The sequence below is a fragment of the Amphiura filiformis genome, chromosome 15 (genome assembly GCF_039555335.1).
Source record: "Amphiura filiformis chromosome 15, Afil_fr2py, whole genome shotgun sequence".
Taxonomy (NCBI): Eukaryota; Metazoa; Echinodermata; class Ophiuroidea; order Amphilepidida; family Amphiuridae; genus Amphiura; species Amphiura filiformis.
Genome location: NC_092642.1, coordinates 21,028,566 through 21,049,238, shown reverse-complemented (window position 1 = coordinate 21,049,238; position 20,673 = coordinate 21,028,566). Strand labels below are relative to the sequence as shown.

Here is a 20,673-nt window from a genome sequence, read left to right as displayed (position 1 = left end):
TATGCTCTTTTAAAGAAATGTATCCGTTTTTCACTCTGTCCACATAGGAGGTTTGGATACTTCAAGATTGAAAGGGAGTACACGTACCATGCATGATTTTCAAACATTCCTCAATGATAACTTTATAAAATAACTTTATTTAGGGAATGCGCTTTACCGGTGGGTTTATGGGCTATAGATTTTGTTAAGTGTCATTAATATGTGGGTAAAATGGATGCGGAATGAGACTTCTTTTGCTATACTTATTATTTTCTTGGTTATTTATGTTTTTTTGTTTTATTATTTTTCTTACTTTGTTGTTTCTTGCTTTCTTTTTATTTACAACATTTAAGTCATTTCTCTTTTTAGGATAAAGGTTAGCCCTGAAATGGGCTGTTTGGTTTGTCCTTGGTTCTTCTGAAGTGATTTTACTGTAAACTCTGTCCTCTACTTGGTTGCCTCCTTGGCGCATACAGGTTTCAGTCCTGGTCCTCATTGCATCAATTGTGTTGCGTGCCATCCGGATACTTGCGAATGCGACAGTAATACGTTTGCGAAGATCTTATCTTGGATTTTGCCACAAAGAAAGAAATCAAGTGGTGTGAGGTCTGGTGATCTTGCAAGCCACTCCACAGCATGACCCATCCCAACCACTCTGTTTGCCATCCATGGACAGAGTGAAAAACGTGCAGTTTTCTTCAAAAGGACATCTCTTTAAAAGTTGTGAGCCGATTGAAATAATTGTTTTGGTTTATTAAAGCTAATGATTAAAGGTTTTTTTTACCTACCAAAATATATTTGATCAACTTTTCAAAAAATTCCGATAATTACACAAATTAATACAGTTTAAATATCTAATCAGTTCACATTGTGAAACATAGGCATATTAGAAAATCGACCGTTAGCATTTTATATTAATCATTAACGCACTTCCTTACAACGCGCAATAACATTATACAGAAACTGATCCTAGACTCCGGAACTATCAGGATGTACAGGGTGTCCCCCCAAAAAGAGAACACTCATTGCGCCCTCTTTTTTCATATTTTTGAAAAGTTTATCAAATATATTTTGGTATGTAAAGAAACCTTTAATCGTTAGCTTTAATAAACCAAAACAATTATTTCAATCGGCTTACAACTTTTGAAGATATGCTCTTTTAAAAAATGTATCCGTTTTTCACTCTGTCCACGTAGGATGTTTGGTTACTTCAAGATTGAAAGGGAGTACACGTAGGCCTACCATGCATGATTTTCAAACATTCCTCAATGATAACTTTATAAAATAACTTTATTTAGGAATGCGCTTTACCGGTGGGATAATGGGCTATAGATTTTGTTAAGTGTCATTAATTTGTGGGTAAAATGGATGCGGAATGAGACTTCTTTTGCTATACTTGCAATTACTTATTTTTTTCTTGGTTATTTATGTTTTTTTGTTTTATTATGTTTCTTACTTTCTTACTTTGTTGTTTCTTGCTTTCTTTTTATTTACAACATTTAAGTCATTTATCTTTTTAGGATAAAGGTTAGCCCTGAAATAGGCTGTTTGGTTTGTCCTTGGTTCTTCTGAAGTGATTTTACTGTAAACTCTGTCCTCTACTTGGTTGCCTCCTTGGCGAATACAGGCTTCTCATTGCATCAATTGTGTTGCGTACCATCCGGATACTTGCGAATGCGACAGTAATACGTTTGCGAAGATCTTGGATTTTGCCACAAAGAAAGAAATCAAGTGGTGTGAGGTCTGGTGATCTTGCAAGCCACTTCCGATTCCACATAAGAAATCATGTAATTAAATAAATGAATAAATAAATAATAAAATAAATAATTGATTAATTAATTAATTAATTAATTAATCGCTATTGTGATTGTTTCTTTCGTCTTATAATAAAGTTATGTGTTTTTCCTTGTATATGTAAACTTTCTTTGCACATCTTGTTCAGTTGATCTTCTATATCCTTCACCGATATGCTGTTGTTAGGGCAACATCATCGGCAAATCTTAGATCCGTTAGCGTCTCCCCATCGATGTTGATTCCTTTTCTCTCTTGAAAACCTCTTCCAGTGCTGTTGTGAAAATCTTTGGTGACAATGTATCTCCCTGTTTCACCTCTCTTTCTATTCCCACCTCGGTGGCCCATCGTCCAATTCGAATTATTATCACACTGTACTCCGGATCTCGTAGCCGGATTTTATATAATTTCTTACCAGGTAGCGAATTTTTAACTTGTAGTTTATACCTGTAGCAATGAATTATAAATAACATTTTCAGAACAGGTTATCCTGGGAAAAGGGCATCAAGTAGTAGAAAATTTGTGCATGTCGTTTGCAATAAATTTTCAGAACTAATCAAAATTAGAGCTATTTACATAGAGAGTTCAGGGCGAGAAGAACTAATAGCTGCCATCTGTTAGATTTGGCAAATTGAGCACTTGGGAATGACACAAGTAGCAAAGGGCAGCTATAGCAAATGGGAACTGCTTGTTTGTTCTGAACCACGATAAAGTGTTAGCAACCTCATTTGTCTTCTGATGATATTTCAAAAATAACAATTTGAACATTTTAATACATAATGCTGATTGCTTTCAATAAGTTCCATTAAAGCTATAGCCAATGATACTCATTTGATCTCGAATAATTTCAAAGTGTTTACCAAAATGCTAACAATTTTTATTAAATGGTCTATCATGACCCATATTACAGTGCCATCAGTTTTACTTCATCCACTGCTCCATCAGATGTAGTTCAAGGTCATGCACAGTGCTATCAGAGGTAGTTCTACTTCATCCCCAGTGTTATCAGAGGTATATAGTTCTACTTCATCCACAATGCTATCAGAGGTAACTCTACTTCATCCATAGTGTTATCAGAGGTAGTTCTACTTCATCCGCAGTGTTATCAGAAGTTGTAATTCTACTTCATCCACAGTGATAAGATGCACGATAGCGGATAAAAACAATACCTTTTTCGCATTCTTAAACACTTAAATTCATATGAATCATAAGCATGATAAGTATACCAAATTTTAATCAAATCAAATCTTTTACAAGGAATTACCTGTGGCTTAGAATCTGAAAACAATACAAAACAAATTCTGATGTGACAATTAAACTGGTATTCAACATACATTCCATACTTAATCTTAATTATACAGAATATCATTTTGTGTTAAATGTGTACATAAAATGTTTAACGTGATTGTGATTTGCGATGACCTTCGCATTTAACATAAAATGTTTAACATAATTGTGATTTGTGATGACCTCCGCCAAACGATGGTTGCAGGTTTGTCAAATGACAAAGTACTCATGAGTTTAATTGTTCAGTTAAGACATATTCCCCCTATATCATATAGTTTTTCTTGTGTTATTGAGGCTCTGTGCTTAATTTTTCTTTACTGATGAGCGTGAATTCCAACTTGAACTGTACAGGTGCTTTGAGGATATGTCGGCTGATACTGAATATCTGAAATCTCATTTTGAAAACATGAAGTATAATCCTCTAGACAAGAGTGATGCATTTGAAGTAAATGATTGTAATAACAACACACAATACTTTTCCACCGATAACCTAAAAGAAACAGCTGGTATCAAAAGCAGCAATTTATCCTTACTTTGTAGTAACGTAAGAAGTCTGACTAAAAATTTCGATACACTAAAGGAGCTACTCTCAGAAATTGATGTCAACTTTCAAATCATTGGACTGGTTGAAACTTGGTTGAACGAAAAGCCTCACGATTACTATCATCTAACAGGATACAACCTCGAATTGTGTAATAGAAATGACAAGAGAGGCGGTGGTGTATCTATGTATGTTGACGAAAATATTGCTTATAATGTTAGACATGATATTAATGATCTAAATCAGCTGAAATATACTGAATCGTTGTTTATAGAAATTGAAAAAAGTAACTCGCAAAACATTGTAGTTGGTGTAGTATATAGACCACCTGACCAAAACATTGATGAGTTTAATAAGTATATTGATGCAGTATTATGTAAAATAACGGGTCAGGAAAATAAGCTTCTATATATAATGGGTGATTTTAACATTAACCTATTTAATGACGATGTTCATAAACCAACTGGTGAATTTGTAGATGTTATAACATCATACTCTTTATACCCTAGTATAACTAAACCGACTCGGATAACTAGAAAATCAGCAACTCTTATTGATAACTTCTTTACCAACAATTATGCAAATCAAACATCTGGCATTATTCTTACTGATATAAGTGACCATCTTCCTATATTTGTGTCTACAAACCTAAGTGTTTATGGTAAAGATACCAATGATGTTGTCATAGAAATTAGGGATATGAGTGTTCAAAACATTGATACACTTAAAGATAACCTTCGTAAGGTTGACTGGGCCAATGTGTGTGAAAATCATGATGCTAATACATCGTACAACAAGTTTATTGATAAATTTAAAGAGGTATTTGATGAATGTATTCCTAAAAAGGTAGTTAAGAAATCTGGTACTAAAAATAGGATGCCTAGGGCACCTTGGATAACATATTCTCTGCTGAAATGTATTCGTAGAAAGAACAAGCTGTTCATAAAACAAATCCAAAAACCTACTGATGCAAATGTACAAAGATATAAGATGTATCGTAACAGGTTAAACTCCTTATTAAGGAGGGCAAAACAAAATTATTTCAGTTCCCAACTGAACAAAGAAAGGTTTAATATGCGAAATACATGGAAAATTTTGAATTCGGTGCTCAGATGTCCGAAAAAGACATCTTGTCAGAAGTTTGTAAGTAACAATGAAACTTATACTGACCCCCTAAAGTAGCAAACAAATTCAATGAGTTTTTTGCAAGCATTGGTCCCTCATTAGCTGCTTCTATAAAACATCAAGGTAAAAATTTTGATGAATACCTAATTAATAGCAGCAACTCTACTTGTTTTTTCCAACCAACTGACGAAAATGAAATCCTGAAGATTATTAATAATTTGGGTAATAGAAAAGTCCAGGTTATGATCAAATAAAGTCTGATGTGGTAAAATTGGTTGCCGATGAAATTGTATATCCATTGAAAATCATATTTAACAAGTCGCTCACAGAAGGAATAGTTCCTGATGCCATGAAAATAGCAAAGGTAGTGCCTATATACAAGAAAGACTCTCCACAATCATTTGGTAATTATAGACCAGTATCTGTGTTGCCTTGTTTCTCCAAAATTCTTGAAAGAATTGTTCATGAAAGATGTAGTAACTTTTTAAATGCCAAAGAATTATTGTACAATAGACAATACGGGTTCCGTCATAAACACTCTACGTATATGGCCGTATTAGACTTCATTAAAGATACAAATAAGGCTATTGATGAAAATATGTGTACTGCAAGTATCTTCATGGACCTTTCAAAGGCCTTCGATACTATTGATCATGACATTCTATTACAAAAGTTGTACCATTATGGCTTTCGTGGTGTATCATATGACTGGTTCGAAAACTATTTGTCAAATCGTAAACAATATGTATCCTTTAATTCTGCAAATTCATCTCATACCAGTGTTAAACGTGGGGTGCCACAGGGTTCCATCCTGGGGCCACTACTATTTATTGTATATATGAATGACATCAGTGAAACATCGAAACTTCTATCTTTCATATTATTTGCAGATGATACAACTGTTTTTCTTTCTGATAACAATATTCAAAGGCTTTGTGATAATTTAAATAAAGAGTTGAAGGAAATTGTTAACTGGTTTAAGTGTAACAAGTTATCCTTAAATGCCAGTAAAACAAATCTTATGTTTATTGGAACACCTCATCAAACAAAAAATATAACTGAAGTTCACAATGTATTTCTCGATGGATGCAAACTTTCACGTGTGTATGATGTCAAATTTCTGGGAATTACACTTGATGAAAACCTTACTTGGAGGTCACACATTAACAACATTTGTAAGACCTGTTCTAGGAATATTGGCGTCTTAAACAAAGTAAAGCTATTTTTACCTAAACCAAGCTTGTATCAGTTGTATTGTACACTAATCTTACCATATTTAACTTACGGTATAGTATTGTGGGGTTCTGCTAATAACTATAATTTAAACAGAATTGTGAAGCTCCAAAAAAGAGCAGTTAGAATTATCACAAATATTTCGTATCTTTGCCACACCAAACCACTGTTCGAAATGTATAATTTACTTAATATATGTCAATTATTTAATAAAGAACTGGGTATTTTTATGTACAAATATCATATGAGTTTATTACCAAGATCATTTGACAATTTGTTCATAAACATGAAGTCTATTCACAATTATAATACCAGAAAGAAAGAGAACTATCGTACTGATATCCATAAAATGACTGATGTTCTAACACTTGGTCCTAGGTTATGGAATAGTTTGCCAAGTGAAATTAAAGAAGCTAAACGGGTAAATGAATTCAAAAATAGCATTATAAGGTATTTAAAATCTAATTAATACCTCTCATAATCTCATAATTTCTTGTTTTTGCCGACTCTGTACACAATTCACCATAATGTATTATCAAACACTGCTAAATTATTTGTTGCTTTAATTTGCATTTTGTATAACTTAAGATGGGTTCTTTGTATGTTTTTATGTTTTTGTGTATAATTAATGTTTTGATTATTTAATGTACAATTATAATTATATGTTATAAGGTGGTACATCGTTTTCAGGCCTCTTGGCCTTGTGATGTGCCTGCCTTCATCAATACTTGTTAATGTGCAATAATTTAATTTACCTCTGTTGTTACATTGTATGCTTTATGAGATTGATGAAAAATAAAAGATTGATTGATTGATTGATTGAATTTTCCTTTCCTAACAAACCAAAAAACGTGTGTTGCATCTTGACTTTTCGTACCATCATGCATATTACTGACACTGAAACCTATATTGAGTATTTCAAGTTTTAATGCAACCAGAGGAAGATGGAATTCGTCGTAGCAATTAATCGTGAGTGTCTGGGTGTGTTGACCGGAAGTTACTGTGACACTTGGCACAGGCCAATACTCAGAATAACGCAAATGCAACTGACATATTGCATCTGTGGGTCCAAATATTCGCACCCTGTTTTTATAAACCTCAACGACTACATATTGGAAATTGTCGGCGTCGTCCGGAATTGCAGGCTGGTTTCCATATCTTTTTGCTTTCACTGCTTTGGTCAATTCATTGATTTGATAAAAATCGGCCTCCTTTTCCAGAAATTCAAATTCTTGAAAGTGATCGGGAACTATCAAGCAACCACGACGTAAGAATTCAAGCACATATTCGAATGTCTTCCCATTAGCATCAATCCAATAATTACCGTGTTCATCTTTCGTTGTTGGTATTCGTCCACAGAACATAGTACCGAGCATAGAGTTTGGATATTTAGTCAATGTTGACAGTGATGTAGTGTAAATAACACCTCCTACATTAAGCTTAACGATTTCAGCCATTTTAGATATGCATATATCCCTGATACAAATAATGTGTAGTCAATATAATCTCCGTATCAGTCTTTCATCCATCCATACAGCAGCATTTATATATATTTTACCAACGCAACAGACACCATTATGAATACATACGCGCCAACCCAGCAGTACATGTAGAACCATTTAGCATAAACTAGTATTCAAACAGGATCATAATATCCTTAATCACCTTGAATATATATTGTCTGTTCAATTTTGCAGATCCAATTTTTAGTGAGTACACGTGGTACTGTATATGCAATTATGCTTTATACAGCGATTCAGTCGCCAAACATTGCAGCAAGCATCTAGACAGCATTTATAACGCAATAACATCATGCAGAAATATTTAAGCATGACCCAATGACTCATAGTGGTTCATTCAGTACGGTGTCCTTTTAGCGCCAAACATCCACTTTGAATTATTATGACGAAAATTGAACCCGGGATCCCGTGGCACGATTACATAGTATTTCTTACTGACTGAGGGTGGCATCATTTTGAACTTTTATTTTATTTATCAAGCATTTATTACAGGAAAAGCCACCGTTACTATTGAGAAAATTCCGAATGATGAGATTGCGTGCATGTTCCTAACCAGAGCTGGTTTTATTACGTGTATATTCACTCACTCATTAGCCTATTTTAAAGCCCTGCTCAGTGGCATGATGTTGTCTTCATTTTCTCCTCTTTAAAGCGAATACAGATTAAAAACTGAAAGCTGAAAGAACTGTTTTTAAGGTGCAGTTGCCCAAATGCTTACTCAGGATAACTATTTTGTTCCTATTTACATAATATGCCTTGGGACTCCAAAACAAAATAAAACGTGTTTTATATGAGAAGAAAACATCGAAGGGTTCAATAGACACACAAGTTAGTGAAATGTACCAGATTTCGACTCACACATCGTACTGCCGTTTTTGAAGTTGCGTTCTTGATCCTCTATACATGCGCAACTTGAAGTGTGCCTGTCATCATGCAATGTTACACTTACCGAGGAAGAAGTATTTCGCCCTTTAGTCTTGCTAGTCTGATTTTCGATTTTTGAAAATAATGTTTAATAAAAGAAAGATGAACATAAAAGGAAATTGTCATTATTTGATTCTTAAACTTTTTTCATTTCACCTGTATTATAATCTTAATATTTAATTTCCATTTAATACGCTATGCTCGTAATAATTTTGGCCATGACAATAATGGGCAATTCTCCTGTGAATTGTTTGAAATGCTTAATGTTGCAACTTACAACCCAGTCCCCCCCCGCCAAAGGAATTTTATTTCACACTCGAAAATAACCTTCTCAAAACATTCTGATCTGATATAAGTATTAAATTGTCATAGTTTATTTTTCATGTATGGTCATACAGATGTACTAATTACTACCACTATTCGCTACTTGCACGGTTCCGCCATTATGCACTATGTGCGGGGAGAGCCTCGAACTGGCAGCATACATGAATGGGAATTGAACTAGTCATAACGTTCTGTGTAAGGTTACATAATTCTTCCTTTCATGTATGCTGCCAGTTCGAGGCTCTCCCCGCACATAGTGCATAATGGCGGAACCGTGCAAGTAGCGAATTATAATATATTATACGAGGCGGTCAGCATGTTTGGACCTTTTACATGTGTATGGATTTTTTGAGAAATTTGTTCATGATCACATAAAAGAATGCACTTTTGTCATTCACACAACACATGCATAGATAAATGATACCGTAAACTTTCATAACACAGTGATTTAATGGAATCAAAATGACTGTGACATTGTAACCCTTTTTTAGATTATGTTTTGGGTTTTACATGACATGGTTTCATTTTAATTTCCAAAAAACTTTCAAAATATTTTCAACTGCAGGGTTTGCTACAATAAAGGCAACATATGTTGCTTATTTGTTCCTTTACATAATGTATACCCAACGCACAGGTTAGGATTTCGACGTTGTATCAACGTTAAAATCACGTTGAAGTCCTTATGCAAATACAATGTGATTTCAACCTGATTTCGACATTGAATCAACGTTGATTCAACGTCAGGTGTGCCCACTGGGAAGTCTCATCAAATCATCCATATCTTTATACCTTTTTACAGGTACAGATATTAGGGCCTGGTTCAAACCCCGGGGGGGGCACATCAAAAAATTTGGTGGGTATGCTCCCCGGAATTTTGAGGTGGTGGGTCTTTGGGAGCAGACGGCGTACTGGTAAAAGGGGTCTTTCGGAGCTGCGAACCGGGCTGTGAACAAGTAAAATGGGGTCTTTTGGAGCTGCGAAAAGTCAAAATCAAGGGTCTTTCTTGGCTTTTTGGTTGAAAATCGCCTGAAAAAACAAGAAATATGAGGAATGAGCGATTTTTGGGTCTTTTAGAGCTAAAATTATCAAAATCAAGGATCTTTCGGAGCTTTATTTTGGTCAAAAAAAGGGGGTCTTTCGGAGCTGCGAAACTCAAAAAGAGGGGTCTTTCCGGGGGAGCATACCCGTATGGTCGTTTGTGTTGAGTACCCCCGCCCCCCCCGGGGGGTTCAAACACGTTCTCATTATTTATTCGTGCTTTAAAATAGGTTTTTAAATTACACTCGGGCTTATAATATGGTATGTCTACCAAATTTGCATTGGTAAATTGCCAAAAAACCCAAACTATTGCTATGTAATAAGGAATATTTGAAGAGAATCAAATTATTTACAATTTCATCAGTGTTGTATAGACTGTAGACTATGCCATAGTCGATTTTTGATAAATAAAAGCATGTTATTAATGATGAAAGCATTCAGTTGAACTCGAAATTATACTGATATTTATTACATCAAAATACTTGTATAAATTGTTATGAAAAAGTTTATATAATTATATTAGTGACAGTAAAAGTAAAGTGTACGTAGGCTTTTATTATTGAATGCAACATATCATAATGTCATAATTATATTGGCACTTCAATACTGAACAATTCTGATTTTAGAATCTACCAGTATTAATCGCGAAAGTCCCGAGTTAAAAATCGACTATGAACTTTCACTTTTAAGCAAAACTTTACCGCGGGACTTCGTTCTCTAAAACACACTGTCAATCATACTTGTTTATCATCTAATCTAACCACAAGACTAAGCATGGTGGTAAAATACGCGCTAGATGCGTACGTTCATCCACCAACTTTCGCGCCAGCACAAAAGCACCGCATTCCATAGATAGTTGTGTACCATGTATAGTTAATGGTAATGGTACGTGTCGGGAGGATTTAAACAATAACGAGATCTGGGCGACCAACCACAAGCCAGATTCATTTAAAGATGCATTACATCATGACCAATTTTAGTTAGGCCAGAAATTGGCCTAACTCTCCATAGAGTCCCGTGTTAAGCATGTAAACCGCAATCCAAAGTCAGTAGTCCAATACAGACTGAAGCAACATACAAAACTAATGAATGCTGTTAACACATGTTTAACTACACACTCTGTTCTTGGCAGGGCTTGAATTAAGGATTTCAGATCCAGGAGCAATTTTGGGTGTTTTTGTGTAAATATTGCCCCTGGTCTATACAAATACACACAGCGGATATTTTGCCCTTTAGCAGGGGTAAATTTGCCCCTTCTCCAGCTTATTTCAAGCCCTGGTTCTTGGTTACATATTGTGACAGATTAAAAGTGTCTAATTTTGGCTTCATCGCATCATGTACCGCGTACACCTGAAGGTAATATCACATTCATTGTAAGATCAACTATATAGTAAAATACTCCTGCATTATTTTTTTTAATGTTTTTATGCAAACCCTAATACATGAGTTACGGTATATCATTAACATATTGTGACACAACTTTTTAAGAAAACAATAGCACCATTGATAACTAAATTGTCGTATCCCAAAGGAGGCAAATTTGAAATCGAGATAAAGGCAAATATATGGAGTAAAAAAACATTAAAATACATAAGAAAATACATAGACATCACAAAACTTTTTATGCTAGACCTTTGGTGTTTTCAGTACATGAAAATGCCTCCTTTGGACATGTTGGACCCAATGGAGCAGATCGCGTCACATATCATTCAAAATCACATCATATATTGTATTAATTTATACAATATATGATAACATGAATAAAATAAATAAAAGGAACACTAAAAGCCTTAATGTACGATTTCCTTCAAATTTTAAATTTGTTATTACATACTCAAAATGCTGAAATAATGCTAAGTAATAATTATCGGGAAGGGTTTCTATCCACTTTGAGCTGAAATAACAAGGTAAAGTGAAAGAGTCCCTGCTGGTTATTTTGGCCATTTCCGTTTAACACGCAGTTCTATAGGAGGACATAATGTCATAATTCTTTGAATTATGATATTATGTCAAACTTTGCTCTGCTGACCTACAAACACAACAAATTTGGCTGATTCCATTTAGGTGAAAGTTGGGACAAAGACATGTGTAAACATTACAAATATGCCAAAAAATAAGGTTTGAAAAAAATTAACCAATTTCATATTATAATATCGTACATTATGGCTTTAATGTAGTGTTCAATTTCATACAGAAAACACATTTTATATTAGGACTACCGTGCGAACATACATTCTTTTTTTCTTGGCCTAACCAGCTTATACTCAAAGTTTTGAATGCTTAGACTTGTGTCAAGTCTTTGTATTTCGTGACTGCAATTGTAATGTTCTTATCCTATGGTCTATTCCCTCAAATTTCAAAATATTAAACATGACAAGAATGGCAATGCAGAATAATTCAATGATTATATATATCTAAATATTTAATATCGGTAGAATTGGTTCTCAACATGCCTTTCTTTAGTAAGCAAACAAACGTATTTAATAGAAACAAATTCTGATGTGGAAATTAAATGGTATTGAACATATTGCATAATGATAGTCTATACTTAATTAATTATATAAATGTGTAAAACAATTATGGTTGCAGGTTTATCAATGACACAGTACTCATCGGTTTAATTGTTCAGTTCATATAAGGCTACTACATATTCCACATTTTCCTGTATTATTGAGGCTCTGTCGTTCACTTTTCTTTTTTAACAAACCAGAAAGCGTGTGTTGCACCCGGTGTTGCATTTGTTCAGTTCATATACATAAAGACTACTTCATATTGCACATTGAGGCTCTGTGGTTGTCTTTCTTTTTCTTACAAACCAGAAAACGTGTGTTGCATCTGGATTTTTCATATCATCATGCATATTACTGACACTGAAACCTATATTTAGTATTTCAACTTTCAGTGCAATTAGAGGAAGATGGCATTCACTGTAACTTGCAATCGTGAGTTTCTGTTGACCGCTGTTAATGTTATTCATCCCCTGCATAGCCTTATACTCGGGTGCTGAAAAGCGCAAACTTAACTGACTTATTGCATCGCTGGGTCCACATATTTGTACCCGACTGTGGTATGGCTTGTCTTTTATCAACTTAACCTGAACAGCTAGATACTGGACATTTTCGGAATCATCCGGAATTCCAGGCTGGTTTCGATATCTTTTTGATTTCACTGATTGGGTCAATTCATTGATCTGATAAAAATCGGCCTCCTTTTCCAGGATTTCAAAATCCTGAAAGTGATCTGGAACCATCAGGCAACCACGTCGTAAGAATTCAAGCACATATCCGAATGTCTGGCCATTAGCATCGATCCAATAATTACCGTGTTCATCTTTCGTTGTTGGTAATCGTCCACTGAACATAGTACCGAGCATTGAGTTTGGATATTTAGTCAACGTTGACCGCGATGTAGTGTAAATAACACCTCCTACGTTAAGCTTAACGATTTCAGCCATTATTCTGCTGGATATTAATGTGGTTACATAAGATTAGAACCCGGAAGTTTCTACACTGAAGAAGTCGTTAACAAATGTTCAATTTCTGTTGCATGTACTATACTAGCAAATGATTCAACGATGAAATTATATAGCGAATCAGTTGAGTCGTGAAACCGGGCGTGAAACATATTGCAGCATACATCTGGACAGCACATGCTTGGCTTCCTAACATCATGCAATATCAACGAGGGGTATGACCCCGGAAGTATTTCCTTCAATACGGTGTCCTATCGAGGCCAATTGCACCCAATTCAAATTATTTTGACTAATATTAACTCACAACCCGCGACCCAATTGAAGAAATAAGATCATGTCATATATTATACCGATAACAGAATTGTGAATAGAATATTATTTTCATTCCTGACTGAAATGGAATTATAAATAACATTTTCAGGCAACGTACCTTGAGATAAAGGCCAAACCAAAAGTTTTGTGTACGTCGTTCAGGTCTGTAGCCTACTACCGGTATTCATGACAAGTAGGGCGGCTAATCCCGGCTATATTGGCAAATAGTATACGTTCTTGTCCTGACCCTCGATATAACTAATACACTGTGGATTGCTTTTTATGAGATTTTTCTTTTCACTACATCTCTTTTAGTATAATTATGAAAATATTTTGTCAAGGATACGGAAGATAACTTTAACATCGTTGCAATATTTGAGAAATTTGAATTGTATGTCCAGCCAATTTTTTTGATAAGTTTATTAAGCAAAGTGGTGACACACAGCGTCACCATCCCTATATCTTCGTATCATAAATTGCCATGATAGTACTAGTTGTTCAACAGCACGGCATGGCGATTTTGTTCCGCCGTGATTTAATAGTTTCGAGATAAAAGGCCGAGCACTCCAGGCAAATTATAACACACCACCTGTACCTGTACGAACACCACCTGTACGATAGATACATTTCTTTTCTTTTCCACTACGCATATACGCATGCTCCGCTGCAATCTGAGTATGCTCATTACCCTGTACGTTTCTAACTCAAGAAAATTCATTTTTGGTCAGTTTGAGTTTTCAAGACGCAAGCGAGAAATTCAATACGCAGAGTAAAGGTTATCAGATTCTTTCAACACATATATTCATGTGCAAGCCTTACAAAGGTCATGTTCAAATAGCAAAAATACCGAAATATATTCAAGGATTTAAGATTTTATCATATCAATAGTAAACACACCAGCATGCAGCATAGGCCTATGTAGCTATAGGAGCGTGGTCGGCACACAATTCATATCAATCCAATAAGTGCTTCAGGAATGCGAGTCGATTCTGACTATTCATTGAGTTTTCAATTCTATAGAGACTGTGTAAATACAAGCTTTATTGTCCGACATTCAACAATAGAATAATCAATCTTGCCTGGATTTTGAAAGACAGCTCAAACAGCTAAATTAATAATATGATCGCTGAGCTATAGCTATTAGTTTTTAGCCGGGGTTTTTAGCCAATGAGATACCAATACCAATCGCTTACTTATTGGAGTTATTTTGTGACCCTCGGCAGCTGGCGGAGCATTTATAGACCGGTTCGTTTCACTGCCTATACAAAATAATTATTTACCTCGTTTAGACGATGTGTGACAATGCGAGTGGTGAGAAGGTTAATCCTGCTTTACCGGACTTCTGATGATCTTAAGGTTAGGAACTATTTTAACTCTTGCGATTTGGTAGTTCACATCATCTTGCGAATGGTAGTGAGCTTTGGCAAAAATTGCATTGCAAATATCACAATATACTTTGTAGGTCCCGTGGTTCTTGTGAAGCTTCAACACTTTTGTAAAATGTACATAACTCATTAAGAACAATAAATCAAGCAAGTTTTCAAAGTATATGATTTGCAGAATGAACTTTTGCAAACAATCAAAGTGTTATTTTTCAATAATATATTGATTTAGATAATGAACATGATGAATATCGATATTTTTGGCTGCTTCGACCAAGAATAACTCGTCTACCTTTTAATAAACTTTGAACAATCTGATACTTAATGCTGATTACCTACAACAAGTTTCATAAAAGCTAGCAAATTCTACTCATCGGATGACCTTGAATATCAAATAACCTGTACTATTTCGACCTTAAAGAACTCTTAAAGAACTCTTTAAAGACCATTTGTGATGGCATACGAAATATTTACCAAAACACTGACCATTTTCAATAAATACCCTATATAAGATAGTTCTACTTTATCAATAATCTTTAAAGATAGTTCATTTCGAATGTTTGGGATGTAGCTCTATTCCCAAAGTGCTACGAGGGGTAGTTCAATTTAATCCGATGTGGCATCTGCTGTAGTTTCACCCAAAGTGCTATCAGAGGTAGTTTTACTTCATCATAAATAGTTTTTCTTCATGCACAGTGCGCTATAAGAGGCATTTTGCCCGGGCATTTTGACTTCAAACTCGGTGTTTTAAGAGATATGTCTATTTGCATTCATGTTGTTATTAGTGGCATTTTCAATTTTTTTGACGGCGCTGTTAAAAGTACTTTGACTCCATCGACAGCTATTAGAAGTAGTTCATTTTCATTCACCATGTTCACGCGCGGAAATTCTATTTCCTCCACAAGGTCAGGCGCGTAGCAAGTGGGGACAGTGTGGACGAAGTCCATGGGCCCCGAGGGTTCAAAGGCCCCGAGCAAAAGACATAATGAAACAAGAGCTGATTAAGGAGACGCTAAAAGGCAGGGCCGAATTTACCTGGGCTAGGCCAAAATTTGGAAGCTCCAAACTCACCGTCAGGAAGACTTGTGCACTCTCAAGAGGCCACGTTTGGTTTACGAATTGACGTACTATAAGATCGACAGTGGTGGCAGAAGCATTGTAAATTAGAGGAGATTCCGATCTTGCGCGTTAAATAAATTGGCCCTCTGGCCCAATGGTAAATCCGACCCTGCTAAAAGGGCCCGCACTGTTTCTTGTCCATGGGCCCCCACCCGAGGCTCTTGCTACGCCCCTGCACAAGGTTACCAGCGGTATCCCTGCTTTTTGCAACAGTGCTATGGGAGGACTTAAAATTCTCCTTCATTAGCAATGCTGTGACATATATTATTCTTGATTTACGTTACCAATAGCCTTATCAGATGAACATTTTCTTATTTACATTACCAGTAGACTATGCCATAGTCGATTTTTGATCAATAAAACATGTCATTAATCATGATGAAAGGATTCAGTTGAACTCGAAATTATACTGATATTTAATACATCAAAATACTAGTATAAAATTGTTATGAAAAAGTTTATATAATTATATTAGTGACAGTAAAGTAAAGTATACGTAGGCTTATATTATTGAATGCAACATATCATAATGTCATAATTATATTGGCACTTCAATACTGCACAATTCTGATTTTAGAATCTGCCAGTTTATTAATCGCGAAAGTCCGGGTTAAAAATCGACTATGGACATTGCATTTAAACGGGACTTTGATCGGGCAAAGTCGGACAAACACTGTCAATCATACTTGTTTATCAATCCATCTAACCGCACGCACAAAGCTTGGAAGTACAAGCATGGTACAAGACGCGCTTATGATCCCGCCAACACAAAGGCCGCATATTTGTGTACCATATAGTTATCAATGGTAATGGCAGGTGCCCGGAGGATTTAAACCATAACGAGATATGGGCGACCAATCACAAGCCAGATCCATTTAAAGATGCATTACATCATGGCCAATTTTAGTAGGCCAGAAATCCGACCATCTCATCCATAGACAGTCGTGTTGAGCATGCAAACCGTAATCCAAAGTCAGTAGTCCACTTGGGAAACTTCAAACTAACAAACAGAGGGGGTAGGCCTACGGTCACTACGGTGACTGAAAAGATCAGTTGTGAAAATCTATCAATTGTGCACAAATTAATTAAATCAGAGTTTAAAGCAATAACCAGAGTATGCACAATGGACAAGTGGACTACGGAGTAGTCTACATTACCAGATGCAGCTCAACTTTATCATAATCATAATGATATATAAGAGTATACATTTCCAACCAGCAAAACAGATTCCTGCAAAAATGAGCAAAAAGCTAAAGAAAAGATCCACATTTTGAAAAATAGCATAACACTGTACAGTTTATAAATTTATCTCAGGTATATGTACTAAGCTACATTATTATCTTTAATATCTTATATACAGGCGGTATCATGCTGATTGTCCTTTATCTGTTCTCCGGTGTGTGTTTTTTTTTTGTGTTTTTGTTTTTGTATTTGTTTTTGTTTTGTTTTTGTGTTTTGGAAATGTCTGCATCTTCCAAACACACCATTGGATCAGACTTTTAAATGTAATGAATAAAGTAAACAGTCTGGTTATTTGGTGCGGTTGGACGAGGCGCCCTTTTCAAACACAGCAACAAACACCAAAATAAAGATAGAATGAATGAATAAAATGTCAATCATTTTGATACAGCCTGTAGCTCTAGCTATTTATGCTGCTAATATCTGCTGCTCTAAAGCAATGTCTGTAACACCCGTGGCAATAGTAGTTGGAACAACTGAATTAAGTTGGCTAATTCAAATAGTTACAATGTCGCACCTTGTGTAGTTTTTTCTGCATTATACTAGAATATTTCATGATTCTAGCATCCTGGTTTTAATGTTGTTTGAATTCCACGAAAAATAAATCATTACCCAAATTAAAAATTTGCGTTTGCGAGGTGTGCATAATTATATGTATTATAGGCGCCATGTTCTGTTAACAGCATAGGTACGAGTACACATTTGGAGATATTTTTCATAACAAATTTTTTCCAAATCATTTTTTTAGAAAAGTGGGGATGAGGGTTGGATCATGAAATTGTCAATATCCTTATAGTTCCAAAAGTCATGTCAATCTATTGTGGGAAAAACACAGACTGACTGTTTCTTAAGGTCTACAATATTGTTTTTAGTCTTTACCCTTTTTATACAATAACTTTTTTATTTTATTTTTTGTAATGGTATACAATAACTTAGTTATGCAGGTGTAATATAACGTATTTAACATACATGACATGTACATGCCAAAGAAGTACTTTCCTGGAGTATAATGTTCATTTGATGGCTCAGCTTTGTACAATTGTCTTTGTAATCTCTCGGCCTGTTCGTCTCTGTAATGTAGTCCATGTCCTGAGATTCATTTCTTTTTAACAAACCAGTACACCTTTCCCTGTTCTAGATCGTGGCTTTCCATATCACCATTCATGTTCTGACAGATACTGAAGCCTAAATTAAGTATTTCAACTTTCACAGCAATCAGGGGAAGTTGGTAATTATCATAATGCGCAATTGTGAGCTTGCCATCAAGTATTTTTACCTCACCTGCATCATACCGAGAAAGTGATGCAACTAATTTCACAAGTTCATCTGTGGGTCCAAAAATGTGTATCGTAGCACGTGTATTTTTAATGTCATGAAACTTCACTACAAGGTACTGCAGTGGTCCATTCTCCGTGTCAGCCTGCCACCCATATTGTTTACATTTAATTGCATTCGCTACCTGGATTAATTCTGTGAGCTGATAAAAATCGGCCTCTTTTTCCAGGATTTGAAAGTCCTGAAAATGATCTGGAACCATCAGACAACCACGTCGTAAGAATTCAAGCACATATCCGAATGTCTGGCCATTAGCATCGATCCAATAATTACCGTGTTCATCTTTCGTTGTTGGTAATCGTCCACTGAACATAGTACCGAGCATTGAGTTTGGATATTTAGTCAATGTTGACCGTGATGTAGTGTAAATGACACCTCCTACGTTAAGCTTAACGATTTCAGCCATTATTCTGCTGGTTATAATGTGGTCACATAAGATTAGAACCCGGAAGTTTCTATACAATGTTCATTCTCTGTTGTAGGTATTAGCATAAATCACGGCATCATCAACGATAAATTATATAGCGAATCAGTTGAGTCCCCGGGGTTGAGTCGCGTCGTGAAACTCATCTTCTCTGGTGAAACACATTGCAGCATGCATCTGGGCAGCACATGCAGGGCCTCCAAACATCATGCAATATCAATGAGGGCATGACCCCCGGGGGGGCCACTCAAATATAATGATGTAAGCATGCGTGACCAAAAAACGCGTGAAAAGGGGGTTTTTTTTCGGTTGGGCACGTTACGCGCGTGACGCGTTAAGGGGCAAAAACGGTGATTTTCATGAAAAGGGGTTGTTTTAAAATCTTTTGTAACGCATTTAGGGTACCATTTTAATCCGCTTTTCAAATCTGCTGAACGGGCTGCTGAAACTCCGATTCCGAAAAAAGTTTATTCCAGTGTCGTATAAATGTTTAAAGCACTATGTTATGCAAATATATTTCATGACGTGTTACATGTGATTTAACCATGGACTCGTACTTCTATGTAAAATACCGCTTAGATTAAAAACGTGCATATTAATTAATGACGTCATGATTATGATGATGGGTATATAGTTCAGTGGACAAAACGGGGAGACGAAAATCCGAAATGAAAATATCATGAATTTCAAAAAGATTTTTAGGACCTTTATAGATTCCTCACATTATTTACTACTCCTGCTGGTAGATTTGCGAGTTTCCCCTTCTCTGGATTACTTTATAGGAAATTATATATGCAGTAGAAAGCATGAAAAGGGCCGCTGATATCAGGACACGATAATCAACTTTAGGTGCCGAATTCGGAACCAAATACGATGTGAATACTGCTTTAACGTTGCGTCTGGATAAACTATGATGATAAATTACGCTGAATATTATATTCTCACAAAACTACTTTACGAGAATCCAATCAGATTCATGTAACAAGCTACGAATCTGAATTATTTATATTTTAAAGTGGTACGGTATGGCGGAGGGGGGGGGGGGCTATATCCGGTAGGTGGACTCAGTTTTAGTGTTCAATGACAAGTTACCCCGGCAAGTTACTAACTTTATTTAGTAGGCCTACAAATTTGTTCAATTTGTCAAAATCCATCAAAACTTGTAACGTGGGTCAAATTTAGACAAAAACTTGTTTAGGGGGTCAAAATTAGACAAAAACTTGTTTAGGGGGTCAAAATTAGACAAAAACCTGTTTAGGGGGTCAAATTTTTGGGGAATGCGCGCTAAAAACTTGTTTAGGGGGTCATTTTGCTCACAGAGGAAAACTTGTTTAGGGGTGTTCGAAAAAAATTTGGTCACGCATGCGTACACTCTCATATTTGAGTGGCCCCCTTCCTTCAGTACGGTGTCCTATCGAGGCCAATTGCGCCCAATTCAAATTATTTTGACCAATTAACTTAGGGACCGTTCATAAATACTTTGGTGGGGGGGACTGGGCAAAGTGTGGGGGGGACACAAAAAGTTTTGAGTTGCACAAAGGGGGTACCAAAAGTTTTGGTTACTAAAGGAGGGGGTCAAAAAGTTTTAAACAAGAAAATACCAAAAGAATAAGAGCATACAAAATTTT

General features: G+C 35.6%; 1 protein-coding gene across 1 annotated transcript; it reads right to left on the bottom strand.

Moving 5' to 3' along the window:
- Positions 1-12,529: 12,529 nt before the first annotated feature.
- Positions 12,530-13,216, bottom strand: LOC140170787 (BTB/POZ domain-containing protein KCTD6-like). The gene has a single exon (XM_072194010.1). It carries the CDS (start codon positions 13,214-13,216, stop codon positions 12,530-12,532), a length of 687 nt encoding a protein of 228 aa, XP_072050111.1.
- Between the last annotated feature and the right edge of the window lie 7,457 nt (positions 13,217-20,673).

What these genes read in the sequence shown, in the direction of transcription:
- LOC140170787 (XM_072194010.1), bottom strand. Translation starts at nt 13,216, where the DNA reads ATGGCTGAAATCGTTAAGCTTAACGTAGGAGGTGTTATTTACACTACA.